At 34.2% G+C, this 25,318-nt stretch overlaps 2 protein-coding genes across 3 annotated transcripts; one reads left to right on the forward strand and one right to left on the reverse strand.

Annotated features, from left to right (window-relative positions):
* The first annotated feature begins 451 nt into the window (after window positions 1-451).
* Window positions 452-18,438, forward strand: LOC126761247 (uncharacterized). 2 transcript variants are annotated; one of them, XR_007667347.1, is made up of 6 exons: window positions 452-1,448; window positions 4,466-4,550; window positions 12,379-12,482; window positions 13,169-13,261; window positions 13,334-14,714; window positions 14,787-18,438. XR_007667347.1 is itself a non-coding variant. In XM_050477244.1 (5 exons), the coding sequence occupies exons 1-5, from the start codon at window positions 1,397-1,399 to the stop codon at window positions 13,510-13,512; spliced, it is 513 nt and encodes a 170-aa protein (XP_050333201.1). In that variant the 5' UTR covers window positions 452-1,396; the 3' UTR covers window positions 13,513-18,438. The 2 variants fall into 2 exon arrangements, 1 of the variants encoding a protein (XP_050333201.1); XM_050477244.1 differs by having other exon boundaries at window positions 13,334-18,438.
* A 121-nt stretch (window positions 18,439-18,559) lies between these two features.
* Window positions 18,560-21,275, reverse strand: LOC126761818 (uncharacterized). Its single transcript, XM_050478227.1, has 3 exons — window positions 20,302-21,275; window positions 19,930-20,131; window positions 18,560-18,960 (listed from the first exon to the last, which is right to left on the reverse strand). Exons 1-3 carry the CDS (start codon window positions 20,970-20,972, stop codon window positions 18,670-18,672), a joined length of 1,164 nt encoding a protein of 387 aa, XP_050334184.1. The 5' UTR covers window positions 20,973-21,275; the 3' UTR covers window positions 18,560-18,669.
* Between the last annotated feature and the right edge of the window lie 4,043 nt (window positions 21,276-25,318).

Consider the following 25,318-nt stretch of genomic DNA (forward strand, 5'->3'; position numbering starts at 1 on the left):
GTTTTATAGTTCATAAATCAAATATCTTCATATTTTTCTTTTTTATCAACGCTACAAATTATTTTAAGTAAACATTCGACAAGCGTACCAAGGTATGTCTCATGCAAGGTGCATGTATGCAAGGTATGTGTCTCAACTACTTAACACAGCACATACAACAACCATTACGAAATAGTGGTGAATATAACACATGTGATTTTGTTATCAGTGCCGCTATTCTCGTCGGCATAACTGATTACACAACACAAAAACAGCTGTTTCGTTAGGTTAAGAATACAAAAGTATAGCGGGGGGTAGTGGGGAGCGAGCAGCAGCATTTGACTTTTGCTATACTGTGTGTGTGTGTGTGCAAGTGAGTGAGTGTGGGGAGAGCGCAGCACAGCATGTGGAACTGCATTAAACATTTTCCTACACAACTTTGAGACCCTCAATTGGTGGAGCGCTGTGTCGGCGTATAATGTGGGGTGTTTGGCCGGCATGGCTGTCAGTTGATTTTCATATGTTGAGAAATTAACAACGGTATTGGTTGAGGTGACAGATTACATACATACTATATGCTCGTGAGATAAATTGAAGAACATTCGAACAACGTAAGACTTATTATATAGCGACAGCGACAAGACAATTCGTGGTAGTGGTGAATTATACAATAAAATCAAATAACTCCAATCAGCAGCCCATTGTCAATGAAATGCACATTGTTTTTCTTTGCCCACCATTAGCGGCTACATAACATTAAACCGAGTTTTCGGCTGCAAAAACAAAAATCACGTATATTATGTAAAGCAGCGGGCTAATAAAGTGTTCAAGTGCCGACAACTATTTGTGTTATACAGTTCTGGAAATAGTTTGAAGTTCTGATGAAATCAAAGTAAATTTTTTTTCTTCTACCGCTTTGAATGTCGCATATTACGAATCTAAAATAAATAACAAAAACAAATAAAAATTACAAGATATTGTAAAAATAGCGTAAATATAGATAAAAAAGCCATAAATCGAGCATTATTCTGATTTATTAACAAATAAAGGCGAGTAAGTGCTATTAATGCGCAGGCATTGTGGACAAAGTGGTCACAGTTAAGGACAAGCGCGGTCGCTGGCCAGACGAGGCAAGGGCAAAGAATTTCAGCAGTGCATATAGCTGTCTATATGTATAGGTCTAAGTATAATTGAAAGCATTAAATTGCGCGACGGTTACGAGTGCAATTTTATGAACGCGATTCTCGAAGCATTGTGCATTTAAATTGGAAATTTCTCGCCAACAAACACGCGCCCTTACGTTGTCCGTTGCTGCAGCGTATCCCCCAGCCGCCAGCAGCCCTCGACGCGCGATATACAGAAAAAGTGCAAGTGAAAATTTTCCTAAGCACGTTGTCCTCATCAGCAGCGCCGTAAGATGTTGACCGTATCCAAAGGCCCCAGCAAGATTGTGGCCAAAACACGCAGAGGTTAGTAGCCAACTTATTAGTTTAATTCTTTTTTGCGTCCAAAAAATAAAAATAAAATAAGACACATATCCGGTTAGCAGTTCAAGCACCGTTAGTCGTTTCGCATCCTTGAAAATGTCAATAAAAAGGCTAATCCTTAGCTATTTGTAAATGTTTCGTGAAATGGAATCGAAAAGTTGTTATGTCACACAAAAATCTCGAGGCATACAAATGCGTTAACCGCACACCCCGCACACTGGGTTGCCCGCCATGGTCATAGCACATGTTTAGTGAGCGCTTTTCCTGTGTTGAGTATATGAGTGCTTTGTTGTTGCTCGCTGTCGCTCATTCTGTGGTAGAATATTGTGCTTTCTACTCATAATGTTCTCGAAAATACTCTAATACTCTGGCTCCTCAGTTGCTGGCCGCAACACCCTCTCTAGCGATTTACTCTTTCTTCGTGGTGTTGGTGTGGGGCAGAACATGGGTATTATGTTTGCCGCCGGCCAGCTCCAGCTAGTGCAAGCGTGTTGAGTGCGGTTAGTATGGCAGCTGAAGCAGGCCCCCAAAAACATGTTTGCAAAGTCAGTTTGTGCAAAAACATTAGGTTATGGCTAGTGGCGATAAGGTTGTTTTGTAATAAACTTTAGTATTTTACGTAAGACAGGCTAGCCTGTTAGAAGATGCTTATGAACCAAGTATACCAAATTCCATGATTTAGGAATACTAAGGATTTAAAGTACTACCAAAAATTCTCTCTTCTGATAATTTTGTTAGTGAATACCATGGCTACGTCGTTACGTAAATGTCCCGTCAACAGTATTATTCGTCAGGTCTTGGACATTAATATAGACTTCTTCATAATTTCAGTTTTTAGATACATATTTAATTTTGACAAACTGTTCTTCGAAAGATTATACAAAAGTCAGAATAGATAGTTAAATTGTGTCCTATGGCTCCGCAGTGCAAAAAGAGGCTGCAATAAGATTCTTTCTTTTAGATTAGGCTAGGGTAGTTTGGTAGACCAATGAGCGTCGCATAGACCAGATTTGGAGTCCAGTTACTAGCTCCATGAGGAGTAGTCATTCTTTAGTATGCCTGCGCTTGACGGGAACTTTAACAGATCCTGTGATCTCACTATCGATACCTTTTCTTGTGTATCATACCGTGGGGACCCCAGATGCTTACAGCGTAGTCTTTCTAATGCAGGACAAGTGCACAAGAGATGCTCCTTTTTTGCTTGGTGCCTCACTCTAGACATTTCCTGCTGTCTTCTCTATCTGTTAGCCCTATTCTGCGGGCGTGTGGCGCCACCAGACAGTAACCAGCTAGTATTCCGATCATGTTCCTATTGTCTCTTCCATCAAGTGCCAATATGAATTTTGTGTACTTCCGATCTACCGTTTTGCACATGACTTTTGCAGTTTTGCATCAAAGTAGCTCGTTCCATCGGGCTTTGATTTTTTTACCATGCTTCTGTTCTTATCATCGTGTAGACAATGCATGGGTTTCCCAAGTTCTCATGTTTTCGAATGTCAGTCGTTCATCTTTCTTGGCAATCTCGTCCACTATTTCATTGCACTCGATGCCTTTGTGACCTGTCACCCAGCAGAAGTGAAGTTGTTTGTTTCTGGCAATACTTTTCTCTTCTTCTCACGACTTCTGGCCGATACTCTGAATAGTATATCTCAGAACATGACCGAGGCCGTTCCATTTCTCTTTGAGAATTCCAGTTTAGAGGGTGTTTGGTTTGGGCGTGACCACAACTCCGCTGTAGAGATGGTGCTAGAAAACGCGGCAAATATTGCAAAAGCTCTGTGTTCCACATAGGAACACTTGTGGTATATATCAGTTTGTGAAAACTTGCAGCGTTTGGCTGTCAGTGTCCGGAGGTTTCAGGTTCCGAGCCGTATAGAAGTGGGAACTTATTGGGGTTTAATATTTTTACTTTGGTATGGAAGTTGGGATGTGCTTTAATAAATAATTATTTCTTAGATTGGTTGAACCTTTTTTATGTTCGTGTGAAGTTTGATTTCCCTATGTCCGGGTCAATTTTGATCAGATGGTAATGCTGATATTAGTCCCAAATAAAAATTAGAATTAAATACAAGGTGAAATGGTGCCAAATTTTAATATTGCGTTATTTTTGGGACACCCTGTATTAGTATTCGAAAGCAAGTTGTACCCCTTTTAGAAAACCTACAATTTTTTCTCACTCCCAAATGAGCAGTGCCATTTTTTTGAACATAGCTGTACATGCTATATTTAGAATATAAGAAAAACATTTAAAATTGAATATTTTAAGTATCGGTAGCACGCGCTAACCCTTTTTCTTTGTTTCTTGACTAAATGGTACTCAAAAATGAGATAATCAAAATTTTAGATGCTTGAACTTTGATCAAACACTGTGGGCCACTCATAAATCAAGACACCCTCACCGACATAAGTATTTACATAGATAATATTTTGCACTACTGTGTAGTGACTACACCCCCGAACCGAACCGAGTAAAAGAGCGTAAGCAAAATGGAGAGCGCCAACAATTTTTGGTGAATTGCGAGTACCTTTTGGTGGGCTGGTACGCAACGTGTTGTTGTTGTTACACTTGTTTTCGTGTGTTTGTGCATTTTATGAATTTCTATTGTTTGCCGGTTTTATAGTTGAACAGCATAAACGACAAAAACAATAGCAATGGCGAAAGTGTCAACAACACCAACAAAAAACCAACTAAATCGGTCAATTAATTTGATTTCTGTTTTGAAAATATTTGTTGTGTTGTGTTGTTTTATTATTGCACACACGGCGTATGGCGCTAAGAAAGCAAGTGGCTAATCTACATGCATGTACGCACACACATGCATATATGTATGTATATATGTAAATAGAAACACACCCTCTGCTGGGAACTAGTTTAGCTTTAAGTGGTTAATAAAACTTGTTATTGAGTTTATTTACGGTTTATGCAAATGTTTTTGTTTTTATTGTTTTATTTTCGTGTTTTTTGTGCATATTAATTGCTTATATTTCTTATCACACAGGTGTTCCGCAAAATTATGAGAAATTATTTGAAATCAAAGAGAGCGGTCGCAGATCCTCTGACCTTAATAGTCCGGAGAATAAAAGGTGAGCAAGAAAAATTGATAAACAATAACAAATATAAACATACATACATACATATGTACATACATATGTATGCGTGTATATTTATATTGCATGAAACGCGCTCAGTTATTCAAATATATGCATATTTATATTTCTATATATTATTAGAGCGGGTCGATTTACAGAAAACAAAAAAACGGAAAAATCTCATATGCTGAAAATGTTCTAGGGATCATTCTGAACAATTTTGACTGAAAGACGGTGGGTCTTAAACCGGTTTCGAGTCAGCATTTTTTTTAGGGGAAGTTTAAAATATCTGAATAATCGGCTATATGGGAGATATGCGATATAGTTTTCCGATCCGACCATTTCCGACAAATAATCAATAGAATAACAAAATGCTCTTATGCATTAAATTTCATACAGATATCTCAAAAACTGACAAGAATAAAGTTTAATGATTCCGAAAAAACTTCGCCATAAAAATAGCAGTTTCGAAACCGCCTTGAGACCCATAGTTCCTCAGGCAAAGTTGTTCAGAATGTTACATAGAACATTTCCCGCCTACGCGATTTTATAAAAAAAAAATCGACCCGCATTAATGCACATACATTTTCAGATATATATTTCTTCAAATATGTTATATTAATTTGTGACTTATTTCGAAAACAGTTGTGAAATTCAAGTGTCCATTTGGCATTGATTTGAATTTGAAATAAACTTGTTTGTTGCTACGCTCTGTTGACTTGTTTTGCTACAAATTTATCTTCGACGCTAGATCTTCGGTATTTTGAATTTCGTATACACTTATAAGTGTACTTTTTAAGGAAAATGTATTCAAAATGTATTTAAAATATATATTTTTCAAAATCTCTTGCACACAAATATATACATAAGCACATACTTACATATGTATATGTGTATATACATATGTATAGCTGTGTTCATATGCCCCTATGTGAAAGAAATTAAATTAAATTTGTTGTTATAAAATTTGGAATTTTAATTGCTTTACTTGATTTAAATTTTTTTTATTAGCATTGCTCTTTTTTCTTAACGCTTATCACTTTTACGTGTTTTGAAGTTTAGCAATTGGCTCGACCTCAATCAAATGAGCATCAAAAACTGGCGTTGTGTTAGTGCGTTGACTGTGGGACAAAGCGCAACGACGTTCAAAAATAACACTAGTTTACAGTTATTTTCGCACTGTGATGTCAGGGAATGTTTCTCGCTAATTTTGGGTTGTTTAAACCGAAAGTGATAGTGAAAAATTCCTAATACGTATTTTGTTATACAATCTTAGTACATCAGTCGCCCATTTTTCCCTTCAGGTTTGTTGAGTAGTGTAATCAGGCCGTATGCAAAATCTTCATTTGTTCGTGCTAGTCATAATCCATGTTTGTGCGTATGTATAAGATGACTTTGCTCTTTTAGCGCTTGGCAAGTATCTTTCCATCCCTGATCATGACCCTTTCGTGCCACTCAAAGTCCAATGGAAAAGAAATAAATGAATTATTTCTGACGCCTTTTAAAATCATCAACTTGTGATAATAAAATCACAAAGTCCAAATTTGCAAAAATACATATTTACAAGTATGTATAAATATATAGGTATTTATACATATCTATATGTATGTATGTTGAGAGTTTGCTTCCGCTTCGAGTCATATGCTTCAAGCACAGGGGAGTGAGGTTAATGAGTGCCGAGTGCAAAGATTGCCTGCATAAAAACGTTATCGATTATTCTGCCCCAATAAGTCACTGTCAAAATACAATGAACACATCGAAGTGTGAAGTTGGAACGAAGTTTTTCATTTGTTTTATTTCACTGTATCTTAATTTTTTCTGGCATTGAAAAACCACTTTAGTTGAAGACTTCATTATTTAATTATATAAACTAGCACTTCATTGTTAGGCATGAGGGGTTCGGTTGACCCCTACCAGATTCAGAATACTTGAAGATATTCGGCACAGTGCGTCTATCTATGCATATGGTTTCGGAAGCCTTTTGATTGCAGCTAGATTAAGGGAGTCATATGAGTATTTCGGGTTAACTAATAAGCAACATCTAACCAGGCATCGTTAGCTTTTCAAGCAGCATATGAGTAGATGTGAAAAATAATAGCAGTATACTACAATATATATAAGAGAGTTTAATAAAGTATATAACCACTTTTCATTAAAATTTGTAGCATCTTACCCCAAGTTTTAGTATTTATACCAGTCTCATATATTTATACCAGTTGTGTGTTCTATTCACTATTTTCTAAAATTTGGCGAACTGAAGTGGTTTCTAATATTTATAGTAAGTCTCCTACATTAGTACCAGTTTCGTGTATTTATACCAGTTGCCTGTTCGATTCGACACTCTCTAAAATTTAGCGAATCGAATAGATTATAACAGTCTCCAGTATTTATACCAGTCTCCTGTATTTATACCAGATATTTATTCGATACGCTACTTTCCGAAATTTGCCGAATCGAAGCGTTTATATAAGTTTCTGGTATTTATACTAGTCTCCTATATTTATAACAGTCTCCTGTATTTAAACCAGTTGCTTCTTCGATTCGCTACTTTCTAAAATTGATCGAATTGAAGCTATTTGTTTTTTCCGACAGCTATCTAATGAAATATCTATCTCGGTTTATACGTATTTTGTTTTAATGATATTTCGGCTTCAAGTTTGACGGCATATTTTTTAGGAAAACTGTTCCTTTTGTTTATTTTTCTCGGCATTCCCAAAAATATATGCGTTAACAGAGAGATTTATCGATTGAAAATATTAGTCGATTGAATATTTTTTCAATTAGAAAACCCTGATATTTTGATATAAATTTGTTTAGCTTTCATTCTTGAATGGTGATACGTTTCGCTAAAATCATATAAATAAATATTTAGTTTTATAAAAAAGATAATATACAATCATCGCTGGATTTATAGCAAGTCATAAATTTATACATAGTCAGTCTCATTTCCGCTACTTTTTATGCCAATCATGCAAATATTTCCGATTATCATTTATATAGACTAGAGTACAGTATAATAATACAGTCTGTTTGATTTATGAACCAATTGCATGAATTATGCACTAATTTACGATAGCACTTATGAACATACACCGGGTGCAAATTTGAGGAGCAAACATGCAAATTTTGGAGAAATTTAAGCCAATTTTACACCGAAGTAAGCTAAGTGTATACTCAAACACTTAACATGCTATGAAAAAAATCGTCTACAAATTAGTAAGTAGTAATACAAATAAATTAGAATGATAATTACAACAAAGCATACACTTACAACAACATATATGCGCGTTGCTATAGACTCGTGCATACATATGCATATGTATGTCTACTGTGTAGTCGCCGTTAGAGCAGGAAGCCAAACTTGCTAATTGTTAACACAAACTCAACTATTCTTATGCGAGCAAATATGTATCTATTTACATATGTATATGTAGCTATTTACATATATGTACATATGTACATATGTCTACAAATTGGAGCAACAACTTAAACGCGCGCCCGGCATTGCTCCTTTGCGTAGACGCAACACGTGGACATGACCAATGCGAAAGAGTCAATATTTATTCATTCACTTTAAATAATGCTCACATGCTTGCCGTTGGTGATGCCTTCGCGTTGATTAAAAACATAAATACATATCTAAGTACCCGCAGCACTACTGTCGATATACATATGTATTTTGAGGCAAACGCATACCCAAATCTACTGTAGGTGACTACAAGTATACATACTTTTGTAGTGTGGTGTTTGCGTATCGCTATGTTCTATTTAAGTGTTTGCGTCATTCCGACAACGTGGTCTTCAGCGATGGGGGCCTGTCTTGCGTGGTTGCATGAAAAAGTTCTTTATTTGTGATAAGGTTGATATTAGAGGCGATAAGGCATGGCTAAACACATTTTTAAATGACTTTATGTGTTTTTATACTATCAATGAATGCCCAGTAGGAAATTCGAAGCATTTATAAATTATGTTGGTGATTCTTAGATTGTAGATTTTTGAATGATACATAAAAAAAATTGGGAACTATCTGAATACATATGTATTTGAGAGCATGCAATAAAAAAAAAATTAGGAAATGTTAGACATTGCCTGAAGTAAATACTTTTGGAACCCTGGATGTAAAAAATTTTCTCACAACTTGGTTCAAAGTCATAGCATTTTTGCTGTTTATCGAAACCTCTTAAAAGTAAACTAAAGCAACCTGCAGAAACCATGCAGGGAAATTTTTTCTGTATATCCCTTTTAGACTTAAACAGGGTGTATTAATCTCTCAGTTTTAGAGATATCGGTCTGAATTTTTGCACACTTGCTTTTCTCCCCAAGAAGTTGCTCATTTGTCGTAAATGCCGATATCGGATCACTATAGCATATAGCTGGTATACAAACTGAACGATCGGAATCAAGCGCTTGCATGGAAAAATATTGTATTTGATTAGAAATCTTCATCTTCTTCAGGAAGATGTAGATTGCATCACTATAGCACATAGCTGCCATACAAACCGAACGACCGGAATCAAGTGCTTGTGTAGAACACATTGTTATTTGTCGAAATATTTCCACGGTGCAACCGAAGTTAGTGTTTTTTCTTGTTAACCTATACATTCGTTAATAATTTTTTTGGAATCACCCTAATGTGCATATACAAAAAATTGCTAATAATTTTTTAGGATCACCCTAATGTGCATATATAATCAAATTCGTTAATAATTTTTTTGATCACCCTAATGTGCATATATAATCAAATTCGTGAATACATTTTTTTGGATCACCCTAATGTGCATATGTATATAATCAAATGCCCCTACTTATAGATTCTCACTGCTGTTCCATATTCACTTGTTTGCTGCAGTCAACGGCTTCTAACTTCATGACAGGGGTCAATTTTGGGGCTATCGTCATTGCCTTTTGCCTGCTAGCAGAGCTCATTATTTTATTTGTACAAATTTACTGTTATCTATGCATGACTTTCACGGTTTTCCGCTGTCTAGCCAAACAGTCAGTTGAGTTTGAGATTTCACTTTGAGATGTAATGAACATATATATAATGAATATACATATGTATGTATGCATCTATATGCCTATACATATGTAAGTAATAATGTTTGAAATATTTTGCTTTATTTTCGAACAAGCTCAGCACTGTTGAAAGATTATAGGTATTTTCATACCCAGCCGTTTATAATATTGCTTAATCATTTTGCCATATTTTATGGATTATCAAACATATTTTTTTTGGAAATATTTAAATATTTGCCTTAAGCACTGATAAGAGTCGCAAATCGTTGCTAAACACCTTAACCAATGCCCGGCCTTAAACGCACAAATGTTTGTACATTAGTATGCATGTAAGTACATATATTTTTCCCGGATTTTCGGTTTAAATTAGGAAGACGTATTATTCAAAATAAACTGAACAATAAAGTGCTAAAAGTCCGCCGCTTCACTTTTTTTTATTCTTATCTTAAAATATGAGTAGCTTAAATATTTAAAATCGGCTGGTATTTTTCCTTACAATGCAGTTAAGTAACATAAAAAAATTTTCCTCTAGACAAAAGGTATTAAAAATGTAGGTATTTCTTAAATATTTCAATACATTTGCATACTCTTCATTTAAACAAGTGTTTGCTAGAATTTTTTCTGTCTGCTTATAGAACTTTCAATGTGTTGTAGGCGGGTCTGATTGGCCATAATCCTCAAGAGAAATAAATCACAAAATGTTTCTCTAGCAAATTTAACATACGTAAACAGTTGTATATATGTATGTACATTTATAAATATATTTTATAAATATATACGGACTTTAGACCACTTTGGTCAGATGATATTAGATTCGACAAACAACAAAGCCAAAAGTTAACGAAAAGAATTCGAAAGTGAAAGCGGTACACAGCCGATTTAAACTACAAGTGTATTGTGACACTTAGGCACATAAGACAAGCGGGGTGTGTGCAAATGTTTTGAAAGACAGTTCCGAGAAGGTATATAGCAGTCGATATAATTTTAAGGGTATGGTTAGAGTAAATTTTTATAAAAAAATATATATTTAAAATATCTAATGGTATAAATAACTACATTATCGTTTTTATGGCATTGAAAAGTGACAGAAATCACAGATTGATGTTGAAAAAAAATTCGAAAATGCTGTGAAACCAATTTTATGTATACTTTTTCGAAATAATTGTTTAATGAGAACATTAATTTGCGAAAATTCAGAATATGATATTTTGAAACAAATAATTTCGAATAACCTTTGTGGGCCATTTATTCAAGCTCTCAATATACTGTGATACAAAGGTAAAACCACTATCTCCGTATTTTAAAATACCAAAATTACGGGTTCGAGTCAAAAAAAAAAAATTCAAAACGTTATTAAAAAATTTTTAAGTCTACTTTTCGAAAATAACTGCATAAAAATAACATTAATTAACGAATTTTTAGAAAAAGAGATTTTCGAAAATCATAATTTCGAATTCGGAATTATGAATTTTTAGAAAACATTATTTTGTAAAATCCTGATTTCAATTACCCCTTTTGGCCATTTATTCATACGAAATACATTATAAAATTAATGAAATTAATTAAGGTCAATATCTTCATATTTTATTACGGGTTTGAGTTGAAGAAACTTCGAAAAGGTTATTAAATAAATTTTATGCGTACTTTTTCGAAAATAATTGTATAAAAATAATATTAATTCGCGAAGTTTCGCAAAACATTATTTTCGAAAATCATAATTTTGAATTTTTAGAAAACATCATTTCGATTACCCTTTTTGGCCTTTTATTCATCCGAAATACATTATAAAATAAAATTAAGGTCAATATCTTCATGTCTTATAACAGCAAAATCAAAGTTTTGAGTCAAAAAAATTCAGAAAAGTTACTAAATAATTTTTGTGTGTACTTTTTCAAAAATAATTGTATAAAAATAATATTAATTGGCGAATTTTTAATTTTTGAAAATCATAATTTCGAATTTTTTAAGACATAATTTTCGAAAATCATAATTTCGAATTTTTGGAAACCATTATTTTCGAAAATCGTAACTTTATTCATACGAAATCTCTCATTTAAAAATTATTTTGAAAAGCTGACAGCTGTCAGAAAAACTTATTCTCCAATTACATCTGGACCCACGATCTGCCGAACACCGGTCCCCGACTCAAATGACATGAAATGAAAATAAAATGTTAATTTAATTAATGCAAAATACGAGCCAGACTTAGACTGACTTACTGCCTTAAATCATTGTTTGCCTTCGTCATGTAATGCAAATATGAGCGAAATGCATACATACATATGTATTTATTCAACTGCAAGTGTTGAAAAATGCGCAAGACCAATATTAAACTGTTGCTAGCTTATAAAGCACAGCTACAAAAACAACTAAATAGCTTAAAGTGGCAACAAAACACGAATGGAGAAATGCTTATGAAAATAAAATAAAATATTTCTAACAATAAAAAAATAGAAAAAAGTTAACAAAAATTTAAATAATTTAGCATAAATTAATTAGCATGAAATGGCAGTAATCAAGTTTATCAGCTTTTATAGCCCAACAACCTTTCATAATAAAATATAAACAAATAAAGTCATTGGGCCTATAACCTGTTGCTTACAATTTGATTATAAAATTCAAAATTTCCTGTTTCATATGTTCTAATTTATTTATTTTTTATATTTTTTATTTATTTTTATTTTTTTTTTATAAATTCTCTGTACGTTTAAATTTAATTAATTTTTTGCTTTATTTATTTCATATTATTATTATTTTTCTGTTTAAGCGCTATTAAAAAATTATTTAACTGCTTTATTTTTTTCAGTGCACCACGTCCTGTCTTCAAAAAATCTGCCTCGAATGGCCGACACATAGAAGAGGTCTCATTAACACCACAGCATGAGGAGATTGTGCAATACATCAATGACTGTAAGTGTGAAAAAAAGGATACTCAAGTGAGACTAAAATAGTATTTAGTGATTTTTGAACACTAATGAGACATGTGTTGCCAAGCGGTTGCTGCGAGCAAGAAAGAAAAAGTAAAACACTTAAGTAGAAGAAGAAAAGTAAAACACTTAAGAAAGTATTATTTTACAAATTATTTTTAGATCAGTGATCAGTAGAGATCAGAGCCGTAGAGCATAAAAATAATAAATTTAAATGAAATTTTGAGACTAGAATATTTTTTTTTTAATTAAAGAATATCATTGAGACCAGTTACTGAGTTTGAAGAACCTTGTTTTTATAAATTGTTGCGTGACTCAGAACAATTTTGGGTATTTTTACAGCAGTTTTTATGCTTTAATCTAAAGGGAGATTATATATAAACATTTTGTAGTGAAAACATCAAAATGGTTTTACGAAAAACACGGTCCAAAAAAGAAGATTCACAACTTTTTTTGGCTAACATAACCCAGTAGGAAAATTGGCAGATAAACGGTTTTATATCCTCTCTTCTGATATTTCAAAAACCATAGTTAGTTTAGACACGGTAGGGGCGATGTCATTACTATATAATAGTGATTTAGGGCTCATTTTACGCAACCTATCTATTCTGTAACTGTCAATTCAATATCTAACTGTTACAAATCTCCATTTCCTGCTCTCATCCACAGCGTGGAACGTCATTGTGGCGCATAATCCTTACGACTCCGCGTTCGAAAGCAACGGCCATGTGCAACAACCTACGGATTCCAACAACAACTCTGGTAAATATGCAATATAAAATATGCGAAAAAAAAAATTCGCCTAACCACACTCTTATTTTTGCAAACTTATAGCAGGTTCTTCCATCGCATCCACCTCAACATCATCGGCCGCCTCATCGGTGTGCACCTCGCCGCAACCGACCGCATCGATCTATTGCATCGAACCGCCGAGCCCAGTGTTGAGCGACTTCAAGCCTTTCGATTTGGTGACTTGGTGGTATGATCGCCTCTGTGATGTCAAGAGCACGTGAAGTGTGACGACGAACTAAAGCTAGCGAGAGAGTGTGAGTGAGCGCGTGAATGTGTGCGTTTAAGTGTGCGTGTGTGCGTGTGTGGGTGAGAATGTGACGTAAATGTACAACGAAGTGCTATTGAGTAAAACGAAAACAAGCTTAGACACATAAATACAAATAATTTACAACCAAAAAAGTGGCAGCAAGCGAAATTTCGTGCATAAACACGCAAACCGCAAACAATTTAAGCAAATCATAAACAATTGTGAATTGTCATCACCTGCGTCAGACAGTCGTCGTCGTCGGCGCCGAAATGCAGTGTAATTAACATACATACATACGTAAATAGAAATGCATATGCATGCAGGCTATACATACACACTTACAGATATGTGTAAAATAATTAATTTTTAATTAAGTTTTATGTTTATATTTACGGCAGATATGTTTGCTCGTTTTTTTAATTAGCTGTTACAGTACTAAAGTAATAAATATTGCATAATAAATATATTTAAATTTTTATAATAATTTAGAAACTCAACAAATTACAATCCTAATAGTTATAATATATGTACATAATATATATGTATATTATTAACGAAAATATTAAAACAATTTAAATTAAATTTCAATAGGCACATTTTATTAGCAAGCACTGTAGTTACGCTCAAACGAATAGATAAGTAAAATATTTGTTATAAAATAATAACAGAATTGCTGTGAGAACTCGAGACGTATGATATATAAGAAATTTCACTGACGAAAAAATTATATATTGTAACAAAATTCAAATTTGTAGTTTGTGAAAAAGCTCTGTGACATTACTATTGCTGAAATAAGCGCCAAACGTAGACAAGTAACGCAAAAAATACTATCTTTTACTGATTTTTACCCTTAGTTTAAAAAAAACTTCAATAGTTAAAAAACTCACCACGAAAAAATTCACCACAAACAATTTCACCACGAAATAAAATTCACCACAAAAAAAATTCACCACGAAAGAAATTTCATAACGATAGAAAATTCACAACTAAAGAAATTTTAGCACGAAAGAAAATTTACCATGAAAGAAAATTCACCACGAAAGCAAATTCACCAACAATTGTGAACAAAAATTTTTAAAACGAAAGTAGACTTTTCTTACTCCGCTATATTGTATTGAAATGTTAAGAAGAAATCACATTTATATAGTCAAAAGAAATCTTACACTGTGGAAAAAAGTATAGCATTAACTATGAACGGAACAAAAATAACATTTTTACAGTTAAAAAAATATTACGCTGTGGAAAAAGTATAGCACTAACTACAAACCAAACAAAAATCACATTTCTACAGTTAAAACAATATTACGCCGTGAGAAAATCATAGCAGTAAACTGCAATATTTGTTAAAACTATTTGACCGACATTAGTTACACTTTGAGATACACTGTAGGTACATATATAGAGTCCGGCCAAAAATTGTTAGCCACTGCTTAAGCATCCTGTAGGACACGCAGTTTAACCTTTACTTCTTTGCTATAATACGTTATAGCAATTTTACAGTTAACGCCAGCTGTTGTGAAGACACTTTGAAGGCCAATGTATTACATAGGAGATGTTAAATTTGCTGTTATGAGATCAACAAACTGTTTTTAAGGAAATGTTAAAGAAAATGCATATATGTATGTATGTATTTGTAAAGAGATATTGTTGAGTGTAAAATGTTTATTAAATAAAAATATGAAAATATTGTTTGCCATTTATTTAAGAGCACGGAAACTGCAACTACCAACTCCAACTACACAAAAATAAAACAAAAAATTTAATGTTTTTTAAGTTAAAAAAAAATCGCCGAAAGGATGAATATGAAATTTTTTTAACAAAAATTTGTAACAATTGTATATTTTATAGGCAATTGGTTGTTATTGATAAAAATAATTCTATTTAGTTGTTCTTGGCGTACTTACTTTATATTTAAAAAATATTGGCACAAAGCAAATTCGCACAAATTAATTAATAATTTTTTTTTGATTTTGTTCTTTTTATTTTGAAACTCGGCTTTACAAATATGGGTGTATGTATGTATAAAAATACGTATGCATTTGTATAAAAATTGTGTATTCGAAATTTTTCTAAAGAAAAAATTTAAAATTCTTCATCCAATAGGCGTGTACATTTTTTTTAATTTTCAAAAAAAATAGTTTGTTAAAGAAAATACAAAACTGTTCATTGAATTGACGCCTAATTAATTCTGTGTTAACAAATTTTCGGAAAATTAGAGTTTAGTTTTTCAAAAACGCATACAAAATTTTTTTCATCCAATCGACGTATAATAATTTCTTCCTGTAAATATTTAAAAAAACTATATATCAACTAGCAAGACTAAGAAAATGCAGCTATTAAGATTTTCATCTAATCGACGTATACTTAATGCTACACTGTATTGTGGAATAAATAATAATGCTATTACAATGCTTTTTATTACTTAATAAGCATCATTGAAGCGTGAACCCATATTTTGAATATAAATTTTATGAAAAATAACCCAAAAATTTATCCAAAAAAATAATCAAAAATTACACAAAAAAAATTCCAAAAAAAAAACTAAACAAAAACTGAACTACTAAAATGAACTTGCCTTACAATTTTTTTTAATTTTCTTTAAATAATTTACTTCTTGAATTGTCAAGCTTTGCTTGTTTGAACAGACAATAATATTAGTAGGTAATAAGGCGGTGCAAACAAGTTGAAGCACACAAATATTATTTAAATATATTAATTAAAAAATATTAAGAAAATTTTAAGAAAATTAGTAAAAAGAAATCAATTAACGAATGCATTTTACGTGGGCAAGCGTTGGATGTAGTGGATGACAGATTAAACCTAGAGAAGTTACGCTAGAAAAGTAACAAATTAAATATCATAAAGAAAGCAATTAATAACATTTAATTTGAACTGATATGCTAGCTATGAATAAGTCACAAAAACAACGTGTAAACTTTAAAATATTTGTTAGAAAGCTAAATTACGAAAATACTTCTAAAGGACGTATGAAGGTTTATATAGAGCCCGATTTAGATATCTTTATGTCATTAAAATTCTGCGTTAATAATAATTACATAACTGTGCACTTATTGGAGATTTTGAAATGCTGTAAATAAAGTAAAGTACAATAACAATTTTTTTTTTTTTTAAAGAAATGAATTTATAAATGACTGCATGCTATCGTGAGTTTTATTGTAGACGGAGCAGACAAGTTATATATATAAATTCACCATAATTTACCAAAGCAAACTAGCTGATAACCAGCAGCAAAAGTGAAAATGAAAAAAAAAACAAAAACTTAGCGTTCTGAATATGATAAAATGTTGATAACTACTGATGAAATATGTAGATGATGTTTACTAACAAATTTATAAAGCGTGTAATTATGAGAATATTAAAAAATAACTGTTAAAAATGTTGTTAGCATTAAACATGGCAGCTATTACAAGAGAGAAGCGAAAGAAAAGTGAAAATTTTCTGCATATTTAAAACATGCATCTAAAGGATGTACACCAAAATTTAGGCTAATTATTTGGATGAATGTGAAACATTAAAAAAATATTTTCTTTGAGCGTACAAAGATTATATATTTCAATATCATACGGCATGAAAATTGAGTCAAATTTCGAAAGGCCGAAAAATTAGAGACGATCGTTTGTTTAACGCTAAATTTCATTTCTAAATATAACTAGGCATAATTTTTTTGTATATCTCAAATTTCATCGAAAGGACGAACTATTTCATTTTATACAAAAGGCACGAAAATTATGTAAAATCAGCGTTAAAATCAATTTCTAAGCATAACTCAAAATAAACTAATAATTTCGTCGAAAGGACGAACTAGTTCATTATACACAAACGTCGTTTATGCACGTTAAAATGAGTTTCTATGTTAAAACTATTTTCTAAGCTTAACTAAGCATACATTTTTTGTATAACTCAAGTTTCATCGAAAAGACGAACTAGTTCATTTTACACAAAAGGTACGATAATTATGTAAAATTAGCGTTAAAATCAATTTCTAAGCATAACTCAAAATAAATTTTTTCCATATCTCAAATTTCATCGAAAGGACGAAATAGTTCATTAAACATTGTTTGCAAAAAATTTAACAAGCTGTTCGAGTTTTCCACGTTAGCATTAATTTTTATGCGCTAATAAATGTTCATCGAAGCGATGAACTCGTTTAATATACGTAAACTATACAACTAAAATGACTTTTAGCTGTGAAAGAGTTGAGAATATACATTTTTAAAGCAACTTGAATGCCTGCATCCTGAACTTATTTGTTAGAAAAGCTGCTTGAAAGCATAAGTTATAAAAAATGTATAAATGTAAGCAAGAAATACAAATTATTTTAATCAAATACATAAATTTTGCTGCATAAAAATAGCATAAGAAACAGAAAGTTAGTGCAAATTGACGAAAACATGCTTCCATTAAATATGTTTTGGCTTGAAAGAGTACCTACTGTTACGACTAACCAGTGAAACTAGCAATTACCTTTATATAAGCAATTAGCTTAAGATATTTACAGTTGCACAATTGAGGCAATGGAACAAATTTTACTATATGTTGCAAGAACAAGTGGCATGTTGCATAAAATATGAATTACTAAAGCAAACAAATGCATACATTTGTTGAGAGATCTTAATAATATTTATATGACTGTAACGTATGACGAAAATGTACACAAAGCAAATGTGAAAAAAGAATAAAAAAAAATATAGAAAAAGAAATAACAATAAAAAATTAAATAAAATAGTAGCAAAAATAAAAATACTTTAAGCAAAAATACAAATTGTAAACGAAAGCAGCTGCAAGAAAAAATAACTGAAAATGTCATAGATGCAAGCATCAGCAACAAGTGCATCACGTCTAAAGTAAAATACAAAAAACAGTTGACAAAAATGAGCAATTACCGTTTTTTTTTTCTTTTTAATAAACAATTTCTTTACATGTAAGTACGTAAAAAATATATTTATTTCGTCTTCATACAAACAACATATGTATATGCGAAATTGCATTTATAAGCGCGTAATAAGTATAAATTCATATAAAATATATATTTTCTCTTCACAAAATTTTTTCCAATATTGGACACACTCAGTTCGTATATAGTATAACTGCTAACTGTTAAACGTGAAATTCATTGCTGACTTTCGTTGTTTTCGCGTACAATATTATTGTGCTGCTGTACCCTCTGGCAGAGACGCAAGGACTTCACAAATAACTCTAAATTTTGCTTAAACTCTCTTATACAGTCCGTTTCGTTAGTTGCTGTGTCGTTGTTGTTGCTATTGTTATTGTCATCATATAAGTTTTTCATATTTTGATTGGCATATAATGTGATCGTCTCTTCATCCAAACAATCGATTAATTGTTGCGCATTCACGATACATTCGCCGGCATTGTTGAGCGCATCGCGGAGACGTTGGATCTGGTTGGAGGAGGTTAGACATGGAGAATTATTGAAATTCGTGCAAGAAGTGAAGGTGTAGTTAAACATTGTTAATTTTTCTGAGAATGAAATGCTTGAGTACGAAGAGCTTGAAAAGCTGGCCGACAGCGGTAATGCTCGGAAATTCCACGAAAAGATGCGGCGACTAACAGAAGGTTTTAAGACCAGAGCATACTCTTGTAGAACCCCAGAGCATAGTAAAATTATGGAGGAAACACTTCTCCAGCCTGCTGAATGGCAGTGAAAGCATAACACCAGGCGATGGTGAACCTGATTCCCCAATCGATGACGATGGAGCAGACGTGCCATTGCCCGACCAAGAAGAAGTTTGAATAGCAATTACCCGTCCGAAGAACAACAAAGCGGGGAGTGGCGATGGATTGTCGGCCGAGCTATTCAAATACGACAGAGAACTGATAAAGAGCATGCATCAGCTTCTTTGTAGAATAGGGTCGGACGAAAACATGCTTGATGACTGGTTTTTACAGGCAGGTGTGCTCTGGCCGATCAACAAAAAGGGACACCTCACAATCTGCGCCAACTGCCGTGAAATAAGCCTCCTCAACATCGCATATAAGGTTCTATCGAGCGTATTGTGTGAAATATTAAAGCCCACCGTCAACAAACTGATTGGACCTTATCAGTGTGGTTTTAGGAATGGAAAATCAACAACTGACCTTCACCATGCGCAAAATCACGGAAAAGGCTCGTGAAAAGAAAATCGACACGCACCACCTCTTCGTCGTTTTCACGAAAGCACGAAAAGGAGCTTCCTTTAAGTCGCTATGACCTGATTTGGTATCCCACCAAAACTAAAACGGCTGTGTTAACTGACGTTGAACAATACCGAAGGTCCGTCAGGATAGGGAAGGACCTTACCGTGCCATTCGATACCAAACGAGACAAGGCGACTCAACCATTAGACCCTTAGAACACAAAAAGTCTCACCTCTAAATTCTTTCTTGCCTGAAATTGTAGATACTTGAAGCATACTTCTTCGAAACGTTTTTGTGATATGAGATATTCATCTAAAAGATTGTCGTAACGCGCCTTTGCGGTTTCTGTTTCACAACGACTCAATTGCAGCAGCTTTTCCTTTTTTATGAGCTGTCGACGGCATTTTTTGTACGAAATGGAAAGTTCATCATATCTGAAAATAAACACAATTGAATTCTAACACGCTACTAACTAATCCAAACATCCAAAAATATAAGGTCGAGAACTGACGATTGGTAGTTTACTGATATTATCACCAAGCCATAAGATCACACAAAACAGAAATGTTTCATGTGCGAAGTCAAACATTATGATCGCATTCACCTTTGTTGCATTAGCAGTGGACTTATCGAATCATAAGCTTCGGATGAGCAAGACCAATGCTCCGTGGCACAACAACGCGAGACCGCCTTTTCTGGCTCCTCATCCTCAGTTGCCGAACAGGCGTCCACACCGCGTATTAGCTCCATCAGCCGCACATTACGTGCCTTCTCATTATCCAATGACTGGCACATATTCTTTAGCTGCTCCGTTTGACGTTCGTATGCTATACGGAAATTGAAATCGTTTTGCCGATCCTCAAGTATGGTATTCTCCAATTCACCAACGGTTTGTATAATCTGTTGAACTAGGTTATAGGTTTGCGGATTCGGTTGGAGCTTATTTGCAAAGTTGGATTGTTTGCTGGTGGACGGATGCTGTGATGTGAGTTGGAGCGACAGTTGACGCGCTTGTGAAATTGGTGGTGGTGGAAAAAGTGTTTGACTGCTGCAACTGCTCTGGAATGGCTGCAGCGGTAATGTAAAGGGATTGTGACGAAGCGAAGTGGCGACTTCTGCGCTTGCTGGTATTGGCAGTGTTTGCTTGCGGCCGTCTTGCGGCTGCGATGTGGTTGGTTCTTCTTCGGTTGCTGATTCTGCTTGTAGTTGTATTTTATCGGCTGATTGGTCCCAAGCTAAATCGAGTTCTTGGTAGAGCGTTTCTTCAAAAGACATTATATACACCGTTTGCACAAAGGGTGGCTGGTTGACTTATTTTTGATGAGAGTCCGTCTTTCGTAAAATATATTTTTTATTGGTAAAATTAAGTTTATCTTTAATTGTCTTCCTTCGTGTATTATAATTCCTATGTTTTTGGCCGAAAATCTTTGGTAAATCGTCTACTTGCACCGCGTTTATGAGCCGAGCGGTACAGAGGGCAGTAACTGAATGAATGACTGAATCATTCAGCTAAATTTTTGATATGATAAAAAATAACGAAACTTCAAATTTTTCTATGAAAATTTAGAATCAAACACAGAAATCATCACTTTGTGTGAAAAAATTGTGAAAGAAAATTGATTTAAAATAGTTTCGAGACTCGAATTGCTTGAGTGAGTGGAGCGAAGTAAAACTACAAAGCGTAAAAGATATAGTTACCTGAGAGAGGCCTCAATGCTAGAGTTCAAAGAGCTAGCCAAGCAGGCCGACAGGGGTAATGCGTCTAATAGGTTTCAAGACCGGAGCATTCTCTTGTAAAACCCCCAGAAGTGATCTAGTGAGTGATGCCTAGAGCGTACCGAAATTATGGGGGGAACATTTCTCCAACCTGGTGAATAGCAGTGAAAGCTTAACACTAGGAGATGGTGATTCCTCTATCGATGACGATGAAGCGACGTTCCATTGCCCGACCATGAAGAATTTCAAATAGCAATTACCCGTCTGAGGAGCAACACAGCGGCGGTGACCGATGGATTACCGGCCGAGCTATTCAAACACGGCGGCGAAGAACTGATAAGGAGCATGCATCAGCTTCTTTGTCGAACACGGTCGGACGAAAGCATACCTGACGATTGGAATTTGAGTGGACTCTGCCCAATCTACAAAAGGGAGACCTATGATTGATGGAATAGTTGAAACCACTCCGGCACTGGAAATGTTCAGCGTAGTACCCACCGGGGGAAGCGAAGGAAGAGGAAGACCACCACTTCGATGGAAGGACCAGGTGAAGAAGGACCTGGCTGCGCTGGAATCTCCAATTGGCTCCACTTTGCGAAAAAAAGAAACGATTTCTACGCCAGTAAAGAAGAAGAAGATATACTATACATATATAAAAGATTAGCGTGTCAATCTGAGCCGATTTAGACATGTTCGTCTGCCTTTATATACTCGAACTGAAAATCTGCACACTGTGTGTTCTTTCAAAGAAGCTGTTAATTTATTGGAACCACCGATATCGGATCACTACAGCATATACATAGCTTTCATATAAACTGAAGTATAAAAATCAAGTTTTTGTATGGACAACTTTTTCATTTAATTTTTTCAAAAAAGGCTCCACATTCTATAAATAAATTATTTCGATCGGACCACTATAGCCTATAGCGGTCATACAAACTGACCGGCCAATATCAAGTTTTTGTGAGGAAAACTTTTTTATTTTGCGTGGTGCAACCGCAGTTAACGTTTTTCTGGTTACAGTACATACTACTATTTATATCTCTGCAAGTTAGTCATGTGTACTCTTATATAGGGTCAATAGACTGTCTATTAACAACATGTGTACAGCAATGCTCTCCTCAAATCACCGTCTTCAGTCCCCTGCATAACCACGCATATTATTTCATACACGCTTTACAAGTTTCTTTTGTTCAATTTCTCAGTTTTATTTTAAGATTTTTACTATGCAATTAATTTTATTTTATTTTCTTACAGTAAATGGTTCTGCTTGCCTCTTTTCAATATGCAACAATATGGAAAACTTAAATGAATGCATCTCAATTTATGCAACAGCAACAAAAACAAAGAAACCTGCATCCCTTTGTCCATTCGTGCGTAAATTGTAATTTTAAGTTTCTTTGTGCGAGCGTGTATATGCATGCATACATACATATCTGTATGTGTATAAGCTCCGCAGTCATTTATGTATATTGATTAAGGTGAATTTTCGAAGTTGCTACTTTCTTTTTGCCATACGCCGACGCCTGCATGCACTTACATTTTACTCAGCTGCAAAAAAATTTACCGTTATTAACTGCGTACATGTGTGTATGTATGTGTGGTGGATATCCGCCTGTTGAGCCCTTTGAGCACTCGCACCAGCAGCGCCAATTGATAGTCGATCAAGCGTAGCAAGCCAACTATGAGGATCCTTACAAAGCGCTCGTGTGTGTGTATGTGTGCATGCATATTTATATAGGTGTATGTGAATATGCAGTTGTGTTTGCGTATATTTCTATTAGTTCGTCTGCGATTTTGTCATACTTTTTTGTAGCTTTGCTACTACTTTTAATGTCATTCAGTTGCTTGCCTCTTCGGCGGTAGTTCGTTCAGAGGCGCTCCTCCGTGCGTTCACGCTATAATTGTCATGTGTTTGATTGGTTGGTGTGTGTTGTCTGTGTGTATGTGTTATCCGATTGGTGGCATCGCTTTTCCGGGTTTATTGAATTTGTCATTCATAGTCATGCGATTAATGCCACAGTGTAATAAAAATATTCATATTATGGCAGCAGGAAGGGAGTATAAAAGAAAATAATGCCGTAAGAAAAAAGTTTAATACGTTAAAGGAATTATGGATTAAAAAATCGCTTTGATGAAGTGCAAAGAAAACACGCAAGGTAAATAGAAAAATATCGCTGCTCTGTACTGTGCGAGATAAAAGTGTAAATAGACGTAAATGGAATATGAGACGCTGGCTTTTAAAGCATGATTATAGAGAATTTATATGGAGTTTATAAGCCGTACATGGGTTAATGCTGCAGTTATGACCGAAGATACCTTAAGTCGAAGTTGGTAGATTAGGTTAGGTCATAGAGTTGATCCAAAATCGATGCATGCCTCTTGGATAAAAAATTGTCCTTTGTGCTACCCAAAAACTTCATAAGGAATATCAGCTCTTAGCCCGACGGAACGTTTTGAGCTTATCTTACTTTGAGCCAAAGTGATCTCGCAGTCGCGCAAGTTCTGGTTATTGATCAGCGTCTTCCAAGCTCAGGGAGGTTCGAAGGTTTAGCGTTAAAGCGAAAGAAGACATCGGACAACCGACTTGCTTCTTTCTCCTTCTTTATTAGCGTAGACACCGCCTACGCGGCAATAGCCGAGTTTACAACAGCGCGCTAGCGGTTTTTCATTTTCCCTATTTGGCACCAAATGGAGATTCCAAGTGTATATAGGTCCTTCTTCACCTTGTCCAAACGAAGTGGAGATCTTCCTCTTTCTCTGATTCCTCTGGCGGGTACTGCGTCGAATACTCTCACTTGCTTCTAATCGGATGGAACTGGGTTAAGGGTGCCCTCCCTAGCAAACTCTTCATGTTAGGAGTTTCTGGCGATTCCGCCGTGTTCCCATACAAGTCTAATATGGAAAAAAACTGTTGATGATGAGGTCATACACTCCTTAACAAGTTTTGAGCTCACAGTCAGCGAGCTCAATGTCAGCATAGCCGCTATTAGAGTGAAGGAGATTACATCTCGGAGCAGTATATTTACCGCTAACTTGATGGCAGCCACCTCCGCTTGAAAGACGAATTATCCTGAAAGCTAGACTAGACACACAATTATATTTTAGGTCTTATATGGTAATCCTGATCTGTTGGAACATTGATAATAATTTGCGGTTGACTATCTAAAAAGGGCGACTTCTTAAAGGGGTATTCTTGTTTAGGCGAGGGATTTGAAATCATCTGGGGAAATATTGAGCTAACACAAATTAATGCAAAGCTGCAACTAGGTAGGACGACTTCTTAAGCGAGTATTGTTGTCTAGAAATTCAAAAAAATTGAAAATTGTTTTGTAATTAGATATTAAAAAATAAAAATTCGGATCTCTGGCTCGAATAAGCTAACAAAATTTAAACTTTTATGAAAGTAGAACATGAAATACCAGGATATGGGCTAGCCCTTTGGTTTTGGTTATGTTGCTATGGAGACTCGTCTGATTATATGTGTTAAGTTAGTTCTATTGAACAGTAAACTAAGGATAAGTAAGATCCTTATCTTATCTCATGCTCTGGTATGGTAAAATTAATAATTTAAATAAGAAAAGAGAAAGAAATTATATTCTCTTCAACATATTAATACAATATAAAGATCCTATAGGCTCATCAAATAGTTCAGAGTTTTTCGGAAATATATTTCAAGCATACAAAAAAGCGCTGGTAAAAAAAAACTGTAGGCATAGCATTTTATGTACCTGAGGCATACAAATATCTTTCTGAGATTAATTTTCTTTGGTTAGGGTATATTTTCGTAAGTTTTCTTTATGTTTTTTGACAACTTCAAAACAATTAAAGCTGTACTCCGTTTTTTACTTTATTTTTTAAACTAAGAAATTTTCTAAAAATCCAAAACTTTTTCCACTGGCCCC

Source organism: Bactrocera neohumeralis, chromosome 6, assembly GCF_024586455.1.
Source record: "Bactrocera neohumeralis isolate Rockhampton chromosome 6, APGP_CSIRO_Bneo_wtdbg2-racon-allhic-juicebox.fasta_v2, whole genome shotgun sequence".
Lineage (NCBI taxonomy): Eukaryota > Metazoa > Arthropoda > Insecta > Diptera > Tephritidae > Bactrocera > Bactrocera neohumeralis.